This window comes from Fusarium sambucinum, chromosome I (assembly GCF_050947815.1).
Source record: "Fusarium sambucinum isolate potato_lamoka chromosome I, whole genome shotgun sequence".
NCBI lineage: Eukaryota > Fungi > Ascomycota > Sordariomycetes > Hypocreales > Nectriaceae > Fusarium > Fusarium sambucinum.
Window position 1 is genome coordinate 5,419,278 of NC_139294.1, and position 13,166 is coordinate 5,432,443.

Here is a 13,166-nt window from a genome sequence, read left to right on the forward strand (position 1 = left end):
GTTAGTTATATCACCTCATCACGCATAGCCTTTCCAGAGAACAAAGAGATTAAGTCATAGTGTTGCCTGTTGAAGCTTCAACCGCAGGGAATCAAGATTCCTGGATCTCCAAGCATTGGATTTGTGTAACAAGGCTTGATCGTAGGTTGTTTTGTTGGTTCGAATGTCTACTTACAGAACCTCATGTCCTCACCGATTGGGCCAGGAATCTTTCATGCAAGTGTTTCCCAGCTAAACAAGACCGAGAGCGATAAATTATGCAAACCGCATTGCATATTAACGTGCTAATTAGCCGGAAGCGGTGGAGATACGATCGATGTCTATATTTGTTGCCAAGTGGTTAGGGTTGGCGAAATGTTGTTGGTTGAGTGTAAACTATTAGAGACATTGTTCTGGCTCGCACGGTCCATATACAAAATCGCTCTTGATAACAAGAATAGAGTCAAAACAATCTAGGAAACCCTTTTCCAGTATCGTCATTTCTTGTGTTTGACTGTTAACATTCGGTTATGCTTATATCAAGAAGCCACGCTTCTGTGTAGTCGTTACGGAACAAGTACCACTGCCAAGTCATGATTTAGTATCTCTGGTGGAGAATGCTTACATATCGACGTATCAGAAGCATTTCCATGCAGACAACTCGTCGGAGATAGTCATCATTGTCACAACCAACAACCGTGGCGCAAAGTGGTCCATCTCCAACGGCGCTGTTATTGTGTAACTAACATCCACTTGACAGAGGTCCCTGCTGATCGTCATTTTCCCACATGCCTGGAACGCGGGTTTTGTCCAATTGGTTGGCCCTAACATGTACACCGATGCCCCGTCTCTTGGTACAGGCAACACGCAAAGATTGTCAAGACAGCCTTGCTTGAGTGCTGGGTCCGATCTTTGTCGGGGACCCACGACAGAGGGATATGGATCTGCATGGTTTGCAAATTGTTTCTTGTTTTTTGGTTGATGTTCTCGCGATGGGGATGCGGCAGTGTTGAACTAGATGTTGAGTTGAGCAGAGTTGAACATGTCCTCTTGAGGGCCACAGGCAACGGATTTCGAACCCCATGACTAGGTGTGAAGGTGCATTTAGTCAAGACTGTCTCAAAATCTGGCGTTAAATATACGATCCATAGTTTCTAATTCTATTAGTGACCTAAAAGGTTGGGCTTGTGCTGATTCTTCATACCCGTACCTTGAACTTATGAGTTTGACAAGAGACGAGGCCTGCGCACGCCATGAGGTGCATACACAAAATCGGTGCGTCGTTGAAAAGCCAATTACTTACTTCAAGTCAACATTGGCATAAAGACCTTCAGCGGATATGTCCATGTCCCCGTTCTTAACAATTACTTCAGGCCTCTGCCGATTGGCTCCTTCGTGACACTTCTAGTGAGGCAGCTTCGAAAGGTGTGCACAAACCTCTACATCTGTGGCTGTTGCGAATTGGAAATCATGTAATAGGGTATTTGCATGACCTTTGGGCCAAGTAACTTCAATTATTCTTATCAACGAGGTGTGCCAATGCCATCTTCCGTACAAATTATCGTCAACGTCCAGTCTACATCAGCCGACACAACAGCCTTAGTATCCCCTAAATCTTACAGATACAACAAACTGCACTCAAATCATCGTATCGGAAGCGTCATGTTCTTTCCGCCCCGTCCGCCCCGCCCACTTCGTCCACCACGTCCAACACCGACGAATCCTCCTCCGGCAACGGTTTCCATCTTCCGAGCTAGGTTGTTGAGCTCTTTGACCAGGCAGCTGGCAGCCACAATGCGGAAGCTCTCTAGCTCGCCGTTGCCGTGGTATACATCAGGTGCATTTTCCTTCTTGATACAGGAAACGGCTACACACGCCCAGCATAGCTCGATGGCATCTTCTCTCCACCGCGATTTGGCTGCGTCTGCTTCGGTCACTGTACTGAGGGTCTCTGCGCCATCACCTATACTTCGATCCCGAATCTGTTTGACAATCCATGCCATGGTGCGGTCGATCTCCTCTTTGAGCTTAATAGACGCATCCCCTTGGCGGCGGGTCTGAGCACCTCTCTTGTTGAGGATGAAGCCGCAAAATACCTCAACTTCTGTCAAAGGTACACGGGGATTCTCCGAAAAGTGCCACATTTTGTCAATCATGGCAGATTCATAGCTGTGTCAAATTAGCACGCAATAAGAAAAATGTAGACGATGGAACTCACAGGCCGCGTATCTTCCAAGCTTCTTTTGACTGGCGCGTCCACTTGATGTCAAGCTCGTACTTGGCGACTTCGTTTTCCACGATAGTCAATAGTTGATCCCAAACCGATGGTCCAGCAGTGTTGATGCTGCGATGAATGTCCTCGTCCCAGATCTTTTTCTCGTCAACATTTCGGTAAAGATGACCAAGAATCTTGTCAGATTGGTAGTATTTCGGTTTGAAACGGGCCATAACATCATCGTCATCGAGCTCATCGTCTCCCTCAATGTGCGCCAACTGTCCCTTGTCATACAATTTCAGAGGTGGTGCTATTGCGAGACTTGACACCATGTTAGTGTGCTGCCATTCCATTACGGCGGAATGGCCACTTACAAATCAGGACGAAAACGCGGGTTTCTAGGCAAGGCTTTGATATCAACAGGGATACCCGTCTTGGAAAAGTCAACAGCCGTAGAGTGCAGTTCTGCCAAGGCGACGCAATCAGAGTGAGTAGTTCCCTCATCGTGATAATCAGCCAAGATGACGTGTCGAGTCGCAATCACTCCTAAAATATCAGTCCGCATGAAGTTGATAAAGAAATCGGCAATATCCTTAGGTTCGACTTGACGATCCAGAGGTCTGGGGGTAACTCTTGGATAATCTGCTGGTGAAAAGACTCTCAACGGATTTGCTTCGGGATCCCATATAATGTTGTAGATGTCTCCATCGAGGTCTCCTCCACTCAGCATACTTGGCAAGTCGCGCTTTCCCTTCTGGCTGAAAACGATACAGTTCTGAAGACTTCGCAAGGGGTGGCCCTGTGGTGGAGTGACTTGTTTGGCAAGCTGAATATCTCCAGGATGAAGAGCTGGTGAGCGAGTGACTATAACTCGGCCATCAAGCAAGGTAGACTTGATGCCTCGACCGTTACTTCTGCCATACGTCTTGTCGTATGTGACATAGACTTCGCCCTCGTTGAGAAATCCCGTCTCATCCATGATACCGAACAGCGTAACTCCGTTGTCGACAGGAATTCGAGCCTTGTGCTTGAGCAAGCGAAGCTCTCTCAGGACAACATGCTCAACGGCCGCCTTGAGAAACTTGTCGCGGCGATAGTCGATATCCATTGTCTCAAGTTGCTTGACTAGCCTCGGAAGACCCATGTTTATACCAATTGCCTGATGTTCCAGAAAGGAACTCGTGTTAGTTGCGTCAGCTGTGACGTTGCGAAGGATGCCAAGCGCTTTGTTCTGGAGTTTGAAAAACCATTCATCCATTGTGCCCATATCCTCTAGGATTTTGATCATTTGGCGGTTAAGAACAAGACGTAACGGTTTAGATGCGGTGTCACAAATACCGAGCTCCTCGGTATCTTCGCTTTTGAATTTCATCATGGACTCCTCTCGGATGCAGAATACCTTGCCCTCCAGTCTGGTGTCCAAAGAGAGCATACCCTTGCAACCGCCCCATCGAATCTGAAGACATGTCGGTGCCGCAGAAGTCATAGAAAGATAAGGCCAAATTTCTTCAAGAGCTTCCTGAGAGATTGTCCCCACTCCGTCACTGAAGACACGGGACTCATCTGGAGACTTGATGTCGCGGATCAAGTGCGGGACGATGTTATTCTTGGCTATTGGCACTGCGTATGGTGTTTCTGAGAAGGCTTGGCCAATGCGTGCCGCACATTTTGCTGGAACTCGAATCTCTCCAAAGTCTCCAAGAGCCTGTAAGATGACTTCCGGGCTTTGTACCTGACAGTCTTTATCAATGAACGGTGCCGAGAACCAGCAAGAGTGTGATCGGAGAGACGAGTGAGAGAATCCGAGAAAGTGGTACTTCCGTCCTGCGATTTGAATGCCGCCATCCATTGTGCGTCGGAAGTGGGAATAAATCGACTCGTTGTCCACTTTTGGATGGAATCTTAACTCCTGGCCATCTTCTTCGCAAAAAATGACGCGTAGGAAGTGGTCATTGTAGTCGGAATACTTTCGCAATACTCTGTTTTTACTCTCAGCTTCTGGACCAGCGAGAAGCAATCGTGTTGGTGTAATCAAAGCTTTAAAGACCCAAATTTGGTTTGATGGCAACTTGCCTCCATAAATCTGGTCTCTTTCAGGATTTTCTCTACGAGCTTCAAATTCGGCGTCCATGATGTTGGTCATGATACTCACCACGTCTAGCTCCTTGGGATCCGTACCAGGACAAGGGTATGGTATTGTCTGGAAGAGTTTCTTCATAGCATCTGTCGTTACAGGAATTGCCACTTTGCGCTCTTTGTGGTCCTCAATGACACGATCCAACAAGTCGAGAAGCTTTATACCACTGGCTGGGTTGACAAAGTTGTTCCAGACGAGAGCCTGAACCTGGAATAGAAGAGCGAAGTGCACCTTACCGGACGCGAGAAGATTCTCAGACTTCTCGATAAAGGTTTGTCGTCCAAGAAATTGATTGCTCTCTATTCCCATGTCGTAGCATCCAACAGATGGTAAGTTGTGGTTGGTAATGACGAGAATGTCCTTATTCTTGAGTGATGTCAAGACTTCGTCGAACGAAACGACATCATAGAAATAAATGCGATAGACAAGACAAGACGAGGAGTAATCGCGAGGCAAGCCCCAAGCGGCTAGTCCCTGAACTCGACTCCATTCCTGATTTGAGCGGTCTCCTAGAGGTGGGCGATACGTGTACATCTTCGGCGGTTCTGTCAGAACCAATGTGACGGACATATTGCCACGAGTAGCAATAAGGTCCTGGATAGTCTCTTTATGAAAGTCCATCCGGTTTTCTCTCTCAACCTTGACTGTGAGCCACTGGGGTGTGAACTTTCCGATGACGTGTCTAGGTAGAAATAATTCCTTGTGGTTAACATATGTCACCACTTCCTCTTGGCCACAGAATGTATTTCCACCACAGCTGATTTGCGCAACGTTGAAAGCTATGTCTGGGACGTGACATTCTTTTTTGTTCACAGTTGTAGACGCCTTTTTCTTCTTTTCTAGCTCATGTTTAAGGTGCGCAATAGCATGTTTGTCCACAGCCCTTGCGTTTTGCTCCACGAACACGGCGGTCTTGAGAATGTGAAGACGCGCAATATCTCTTGGAGGAGGCCGAAGTATATGACTTGGGTTGGACTTAAACAAATCAATTGGGTTGATGTTCTCTTTGCCGTAGTTGTCGTGACGTCTTTGCTTGCCATGCCGGGCGAGAAATGCACAGCCATCTTGGGCGTTTAGGAACTTGATCCATGCTTGACTTTTACGTTTGGGCTTTTCGCAGTAGAAATCTGAAATGTTGAGGGCATTCATAAAGGGAAGGAGTTCCCGCTTGAAGTTATCATCTGATAAATCCGGAGGGACATTTCGGCAGAAGACTTCCATCGTTGAGTCGGGGTAAGACCGAAAGCCTCGAGAAAGTTGGCGCGTCCACCCTCAGCAGGCGGAAGGGAAGATATAGTGTTGCAGATGCGAGACGAGATTACAATGGTCTGGAATCCGTTAGTTCAGATGGCATGCCTTGATGTTGCTTCTGATCTCACATGACCTATGTCGTTCTATTGCATTTGGTGGTCCGCCCAAAAGCAACAACGCGGACGATCTATTCCTTCTTTGTCCAGCCGAGAAGAAAGAATGCAGACAATGATGTTTCGTTATGTACGGTTGGTCGAATGCAAGAGGGCTTCATGCGGGAGGCCGGCCGCTGTGAGGTGGCCGGGTATGTACGGTTACGAAGGAAGGGTTGCTTCACATCCGCGCGGAGAAAGAAAATAGAAGCAGAGAAGAGGTGCAGAGGATAACAACAAAAGCTGCCTGCCTACTAATTTTACATGCAATTGCGGCTTGCTTGCACTTGCACTTGCACTTGCACTTGCATTTGCATTTGCACTGCCAGTCACAGCACTGTAACAGCTAAGCAGCGCACTGTGGCTTGTATGAATTTTGGCTTGGTTTAGTATTGTTGGCTGCTATTTATACAGTATGTATACTGTGACGGTCCCTGTGTTAGCACAGGCCATGCATATTAAGTCGAGACCCTGGATTTCCAAGGTCGCTCCTTCCCCCGCTACTACCACCACCAGTTCTCGGTGTGGACCTTGAATCTCGGTGACGTGCCGGTGAGCTTCGGTGAGTGGCGGGGTAAATGTTTACACCAGCTCCCGCATTTCTACGTTCCCGATTCCATTTGCCGAGCCGGATTACTTTCGCGTTCGCGGCCGATTCTCGCTCCACCTACCATCATGTAAATCGTTCTTCCGGAGGCCATGAGGCCGCTTTAAAACAATTGAAATACCACTCATTAAGCTTCTTTCTCCAATTCAAGCTACCAATTCCGCATCATCAGCCATCATGTCTCCTCCTGGTTCCCTCTACGTCACAATGCAGCCCAAGCCTGGGCTATCTATTGACCAATTCCATGAGTGGTATAACAACGAGCACGGCCCAACCCGTCTCCGTATCCCTCAGATCTTCACCAACGGTCTTCGTTATAAGGCGACCGACGGCCAGGAGCCTGAATACCTTGCCGCGTACGACGTGACAGATATGCCCCTGCTCGAAACCGAGACTTACCTCACTCTGCGCGCAAATCGATCTCCTCGAGAAGCTGAGACAATCGGACAAGTCGACGTGAAGCGGTATTTCTGGGACTTGGTTCACACCAAGGAGTCTGATCAGTTCATCCCATTGGAGAAGCTCAGTGACGACGAAGCTGAGGGCCACCAGCTTACTGCTGTTACTATTGATCTCAAGGACACTGAGGGTGCTGAGGAAGAATACGAAAAGTGGTTGGTTGAAGAGCATATTCCCATGCTGGCCAAAATTCCTGGGTGGTTGCGCTCTCGCGCCTTCAAGACGTCGTATCTTGAGGGGCAGGGCAAGACGACCTTCCTTGCGCTACATGAATATGCTAAGGAGAATGGTCAAGGCGGAGAGGCACACAAGGCGTCTATGGATACCCCTTGGCGTACTCAAGTCTTTGATAAGTATGTCGCCTCCAAGGGCCGAAGGACATATTCCCTCTTCTACGTCTTTGGGCCTGCTTCTCGAGAGTTGCATTCCCTGTCAAAGCTCCCATCGACAGCTGCATTTACCTCGCCCGACTCCAAGCAGTCCACCGTCCCTGGTCCCAATGCTGCTATCAACTCATTTGTTACAACTCCAGACTCTCTGAACATTCCTTTCCGATTGGAGGGCAACCCAGATCCCAAGGCCCCTACTGTCGCATTCTGCAATTCGCTGTTGACATCTCTGCACATGTGGGATCCTTTTGTGGAAATCCTAAAGCGCGAACGTCCTGACCTGCGAATCCTACGATATGATACCCGCGGCCGACATGCCGTACCACAGCCTCCCGTCACTGCCACTATTGACCAAGTGGCTGACGACCTGAAGACTGTGCTCGATGCTTTCCGCATTACAAAACTGCATACTCTTATTGGTGTTTCCATGGGAGGTGTTACCACCCTCAACTTTGCCATCAAGTATCCCGAACGTCTAGAGCAGTTCATCGCCTGCGACTTCAACCCCACATCTAGCGAGGCAAACACACAAGCTTGGAAGGACCGCACTGCTATGGCCGAAGAGGACGGCGGCAATGGAATTAAGAAGCTTGCTGAGCAGACTGTTCAACGATGGTTCCACCCTTCTACAAACTCTGAGACGGTTAAGTGGATGACTGAGATGGTGGCTTCTAACGATGTCGAGGGTTTCAGGTATAGCAACACGGCCCTCTGGGATTATGACCTTAAGCCCAAGATGGGTAGCTGCAAGGTTCGTGGCTTGTTCGTGGCCGGAGAGGAGGATGCGAAGGGTGCTTTGCCCAAAGCCATGGATGCGAGCAAGGGACTTCTTGGAGACAAGGGCGCAGATCTGAAGCTCGTTCCTCAAACTGGTCACCTACCCATGTCCGAGAACCCTCTGGCTTTCTGGGAAGCTATTCGAGAATTCCTGTAATCTAAGCTATTTGATAGGGAGCTCATAACAAATAAACAAAATAAAAATTCAAAGGGGCCGCGACGTGAAAGACTGACGTTGGTTCAAGATGAAGTATCTACGATGCAGAGAACGAACTCTGTCATTTTCCCCAGCAGTGAGTACTTGAGCTCTTGAAAATCCAACATGTTTATCCAATGATAAGGCGCAGTGGCGGAGTGGTCTAACGCGATAGACTAGAAATCTATTCTCTTCGGAGGCGTCTGTTCGAATCAGGCCTGCGTCGTTGGTTTTCTTTTTACTATTCTTTGCCAGGAAAGAATGTCTCGAATCTCGTTGAAGGCAGCAGATGTTTTATTTTTGAGTTGTGTAGGTGATAGAATTACCGTTGGTCGTTGCTTAGCCTAAAGATATCACAATATTTTACCAACTGTACACTTATTATATCCTGGCTATCTTGAATGGACACTGTACTGGTGATATTAACTCTGGCTGGTTCATATTTCTATATAGATTGGCTGTGTTCTATGTCCTTAATCGGCGTGACATGGCCCTTGGGAAAATCTTTAAGAATACAAGACGAGATTAGATATAACCTATCGAATGTCTGCGATATAATGATTGGGTCGATGTCTCTATATAAGTAGTCTTTAGAATAAGTCAATAGGAGCAAAGATTAAATAGACGAAAGCGCAGAGCAGGGTAAAGTAAATTATCTACTATGGTGGACTTTGTTTATTTCCACATAAAATTCTCCGTATCTCAGAGTAGAATTCCAGTTAGGTGTGGCTCGTTGTTGGAATCGTCTGCTGGATGAGATCCTATGAATATTGTATTCCGTTATTATGATGTCCTCTACAGCTTTGTCTTCTACTTTGGATCTTGATAGAAGAGTGCTGACGGCGAGTCTTATCCGAGAATAATGTTATAACATGGTGGTATTCTACGACGAGTGACCTTATCGTGAGGGTCGACCTTAGTAGGGTCTCGAGCGAGCGTCGTGCTAATATCCATAAAATATGGATTCATGTTGAGCATGTTTTGATAATACAGTTCTCTGAGTGTGCCGCCGGGAGCTATAAGGTTACAAATGAGAATACAGATGCCATCCCGTGGCTATCCTTTGGGCCGCTTTTCTGTACGAGATGTACTTGGGGTCTTCGGCGTTGAACGTGCTCAAGCCTCAGATACTGTTGTTCCTTGAGACTCGTTATACCTCCGAGTAGGAGAAACTGTGCATATTAGTGCTTCTCAGTGTAAGATTACTGGCGGGCTGAAAGCACAGGATGGTGTTGGACTTTCAGAAGTAGCCCCATTGCATCTCCTTAAGCAGGAAAGTGGATGGATTGTAGGCAAGTGAGGGCTTGGACGACATAAGTATGGATTGACTGTCGAAATATCCATTAACGAGAAAAGGCGTGAATCCAAGTTTTGTTCGTTGTCATAGCATAAAAGAATGCAAGCCACAGCGCAACCCGTCAGGCAGGCCTGGACCATTAAAGAGCACCTATGTGGAAGGGGCACTGGGACTATTTATACCAGAATGAATGCAAAATTGGCCAAATTTAATTACCTACCTCATCACAACGCAATTGATATCTTGGCAGAGGAGAAAAGAGAGGACAATACCGTGAGCTCTACTATTACACAAAACAATACGAATCCAAAAATCTGACTTTGATGATCAGACTAGATCAGGTCGGCCGGATGGTGACAATGACACTCCACATGCGAATAGCCTCTACCCACCTCAGCCAGCCATTTTCTTACTCATCAAATTAGCCACTATCACAGATCACATCTAACTCCCCATGCCTTGTGCTGTCCCAACAGGGATGGTCATTCAGCAACTGTATACAGAAACTAAAACTGTAGTTAATCGATTAATTCTAGAAACAATTGACATCATGAATTCCTCATCGTAAGCATAATAATACTGGCACCGTGCCTTAGTAAGAGGTGGTCTCCGATGCCGTCGGCGTGTTCCATATTTCAAGCTTCCATTCCCCGTCTCCTCTCCCGCGTGGCCCCGTCCAAAACCCTCCGATCGACCCACTAAAGCCTCCGAGCGGAGCCCCGCATAACATCCAACTAATTCTACTGTATCCGTCTCACTCACATCTCATTTCTCATCTCACCCCAAACATTAGAAACAAAATTCATCATTTCAGACAAACACAAGTTTGTGTGAGAGGGTAACAAGATGCATACCGCCCCATCAACACATCCAAACCAAATCCGCTCCGCTTGTGAGCGCTGTCGCCGTCAAAAACTCCGATGTTCTCGCCCTGTCGGCCCCGGCGCCACATGCGCCCGTTGTTCCCGTCTAAACCTACACTGCCAGGCCGGTCTGCAGCGTCGCGTCGGGCGACCACCCAAGAAGGACGACGTGGTTGAAGCTGTGGAAATCGTGCTTCGTAGCGGCCCTGATTCGCCGCAGCCAACGGATGATGGCATGCAGTTTATCCAGGGTCTGCTGGACGATTCGACATGGAATCTTGACCCTTTCTGCGGCTATTCGCCAGAAACTCTTCCGTTTCCCATGGAAACATGGCCTGCTGTGCAGACTCTTGATGCCCCAGATGTTGAGCAGCCCGTCATTAGGCCAAGCGAGCAGTTGTTTGAGAAATTGTCAAGGCTGAATGCGGATATCCACCGGGGAAGGGAATTTGCTGCTCAATTTGTGAGCAATTCCGATTTGCACGACTTTATTTGCAAGGTTCATAGTACCATGAATGGCTATGAGAATGTACAGATGGCCTTGAGGACGGCACAGGACTTTCTGGTTGTCCTGAAAACGCTGCATCGACAGCTTGGCATGCGCTCTGTTTCCTGCTACGGCCGACAGCCATATACAAACAAAATGATAATGGCACTTACTGCAGACACACCAACATCTTCCGCTTCATCACCACCCTCTCTCTCATCCGGTGGTACAACGCCGACGTCCGAAAGCTATGCTCCGCGGCTTCCTCCCGTCTTTGATTCACCAACCATGTTTCTCATCATATCGTGTTACGTCCAACTCATCAAACATCTTGAATTCGTCCTCAAATTAATCTTCAACTCAATATCGGACCCACAACGGGATCTGATTGACTCAGCTCCTATGGCATTTGCTGAGGTACCACTGATTGAGCCATCGACCCAATTTGTTCTCTTCTCCGAGCTGCTTCGGCATGTTATGAGTCAGATTAATCTGCTGGTAGGGTTTCCTAGCCCTTGGTCCAGCAAGACTGCTTGGACAGGTTTGATGACGTGTCAAAGATACAAGGATATGCTGAATTCTGAGCTGGGTGTTGTGGAAGATGGGTGGACAACACGGCCAAGTAAGTTAATGGAGTTGAACAGAATAACCAAAGGGATGCTTGATGAGCTTTCCATGGTGGGAGTATACTAAGCACAACTCTGCACTGTTAACCAGCAAAGGACAATCAATAACTTTTCTTGTTGTAGGGAAGGGTGTATAAATCGTAGGGTAGACTCAAGACGCCGATGTGGTCTGAAAGGTGTATACTCTATGCTATTCTAATCTTTGTAACGATAATACCACTCCGCCAGTCCTAGCCGGTAAAAACATCAAAAGTGTGAAAGTGATCCCAAACTCCGAATTCGAACCGAAACTCCTCGCCAAGTTTCGAGCTTAAACCCAAGTTCAATGCTAGGAAATCCCTTAAAGGGACATTGAAAATGTGAAATCGTACTTGTTGCTGCCGCACGCGTCAAAAACAAACGGATAACGGACCATCGCTTCGTAGGGTAGATATTCGATGGGGAAAATTGGCCTCTGGCGTGGGGATATCTGTCGGGCCCTTGACAAGGAGTGCTCCTCGCTATGAGCTCTCTTGTTTTTTCCCTTCTTAACTGGCGTCATGGATGCCTTCTTTGGTGTCGCAGGAGGTTCGACACGCCATTCGCATGCGAGGACGCCGAATTTGACCTGTTCCGGATTCTTGTGTTTGCTGAGCTTACTCGATTTGGCATATTTAACAAAATGTTCTTGCAACCAGGATTTGACCTCGAGGACATGTGAGTTAATCTTCCAGTTTGGCTCGTCCACCTCATAGAAGCTTCTGTTTCCGCCCTCAAACCTGGACGTTCTGGGTTTTCCTGCTGTAGCTTCTAGTCAGTGGTTGCGTTGGGATCACATCTCGTCGTTCGCCACGTACCACTTTGACCATTTAAGGATCCTTGTGTATCGGAACAGGTTTCGGTAGTTCCAGATGACTTTCGTATAATCAGGTAGTCAACAAAGTAAAACTCCTCCAAATTGGGAAGATATTGTGCTAAAAACCGGTACAGATGCTTTGGATACCTGAGTTTATCAGGCAGGTCATGAATCTGGCCGCAATTCGGGCACCGCAGTGGTGATTTCCGGTCATGCCATTTGTGGCAGTATCTCATGGCGACCTTGCGGATCTGATCCAACCCTGAGCAGTTTAGAGCTTTGGTAAAACGTATGTTGTCTTCATAGAAATCGGGAGGGATGTAATCTAGGTAAATAACATCTGAGGAGGAGTTGAGGCTAACGAGCCGTCCAGTATCCAAACGAAAGGCGGTTGGTCGTTTCACGAGGCTTTTGGCAACAGCCGCAGCTTCATTGCACGTAACAGAGAGTTTGGCGAGTTGCTTGTGCAGGTTGGTGTAGTAGGAGATGTCGGCTTGTGAAGTGGGGTAGAGAGGTTTCAAGGCAGCATTTATTTTGTGTGTTGGCCGCCTTTCCCTCTTTACTTCGAGAGCCATAGGATCACCTTGTTCATTTTCGTCATCCGAGGACATATGGAGGAGGGTCGACTCTTTTATCCACCATCTTCCGATGCCCGTGGATGGGTGCCAGTCGGTGTCGATCTTGAGAAAGTGCATACCGGGGGTGTCCAGGGTACTTTGCCATATCTGGGTGCGTATTTCGGGCGGCAGGCGAGCAAATGGAGAGAAAGTGCGACAGTCTTCGGGTATCTCAAATTTGAGGGGGGTTTCTATTGTCTGTATTGGCGAGTCTGGCGAGGAAATGTGTCGGTCGGGGATGCGAGCTTGGGCTTCGCTATCAAGGGTGGGAGCAGTCAT

The 13,166-nt window shown here is 47.8% G+C and overlaps 4 protein-coding genes across 4 annotated transcripts; 2 read left to right on the top strand and 2 right to left on the bottom strand.

The window, feature by feature from the left end:
• Positions 1 to 1,622: 1,622 nt before the first annotated feature.
• On the bottom strand, positions 1,623 to 5,552 carry FSST1_004449 (RNA dependent RNA polymerase-domain-containing protein; the record flags this gene model as incomplete). Its single annotated transcript, XM_083230624.1, has 3 exons — positions 1,623 to 2,148; positions 2,198 to 2,515; positions 2,569 to 5,552. The coding sequence occupies 3 exons, from the start codon at positions 5,550 to 5,552 to the stop codon at positions 1,623 to 1,625; spliced, it is 3,828 nt and encodes a 1,275-aa protein (XP_083087879.1).
• A 966-nt stretch (positions 5,553 to 6,518) lies between these two features.
• Positions 6,519 to 8,123, top strand: FSST1_004450 (Alpha/Beta hydrolase protein; the record flags this gene model as incomplete). The annotated part of the gene is made up of 1 exon (XM_083230625.1): positions 6,519 to 8,123. The coding sequence occupies one exon, from the start codon at positions 6,519 to 6,521 to the stop codon at positions 8,121 to 8,123; it is 1,605 nt and encodes a 534-aa protein (XP_083087880.1).
• A 2,182-nt stretch (positions 8,124 to 10,305) lies between these two features.
• FSST1_004451 (Zn(II)2Cys6 transcription factor domain-containing protein) lies at positions 10,306 to 11,502 on the top strand (the record flags this gene model as incomplete). The annotated part of the gene is made up of 1 exon (XM_083230627.1): positions 10,306 to 11,502. One exon carries the CDS (start codon positions 10,306 to 10,308, stop codon positions 11,500 to 11,502), a length of 1,197 nt encoding a protein of 398 aa, XP_083087881.1.
• A 273-nt stretch (positions 11,503 to 11,775) lies between these two features.
• Positions 11,776 to 13,166, bottom strand: FSST1_004452 (uncharacterized protein; the record flags this gene model as incomplete). Its single annotated transcript, XM_083230628.1, has 2 exons — positions 11,776 to 12,215; positions 12,272 to 13,166. 2 exons carry the CDS (start codon positions 13,164 to 13,166, stop codon positions 11,776 to 11,778), a joined length of 1,335 nt encoding a protein of 444 aa, XP_083087882.1.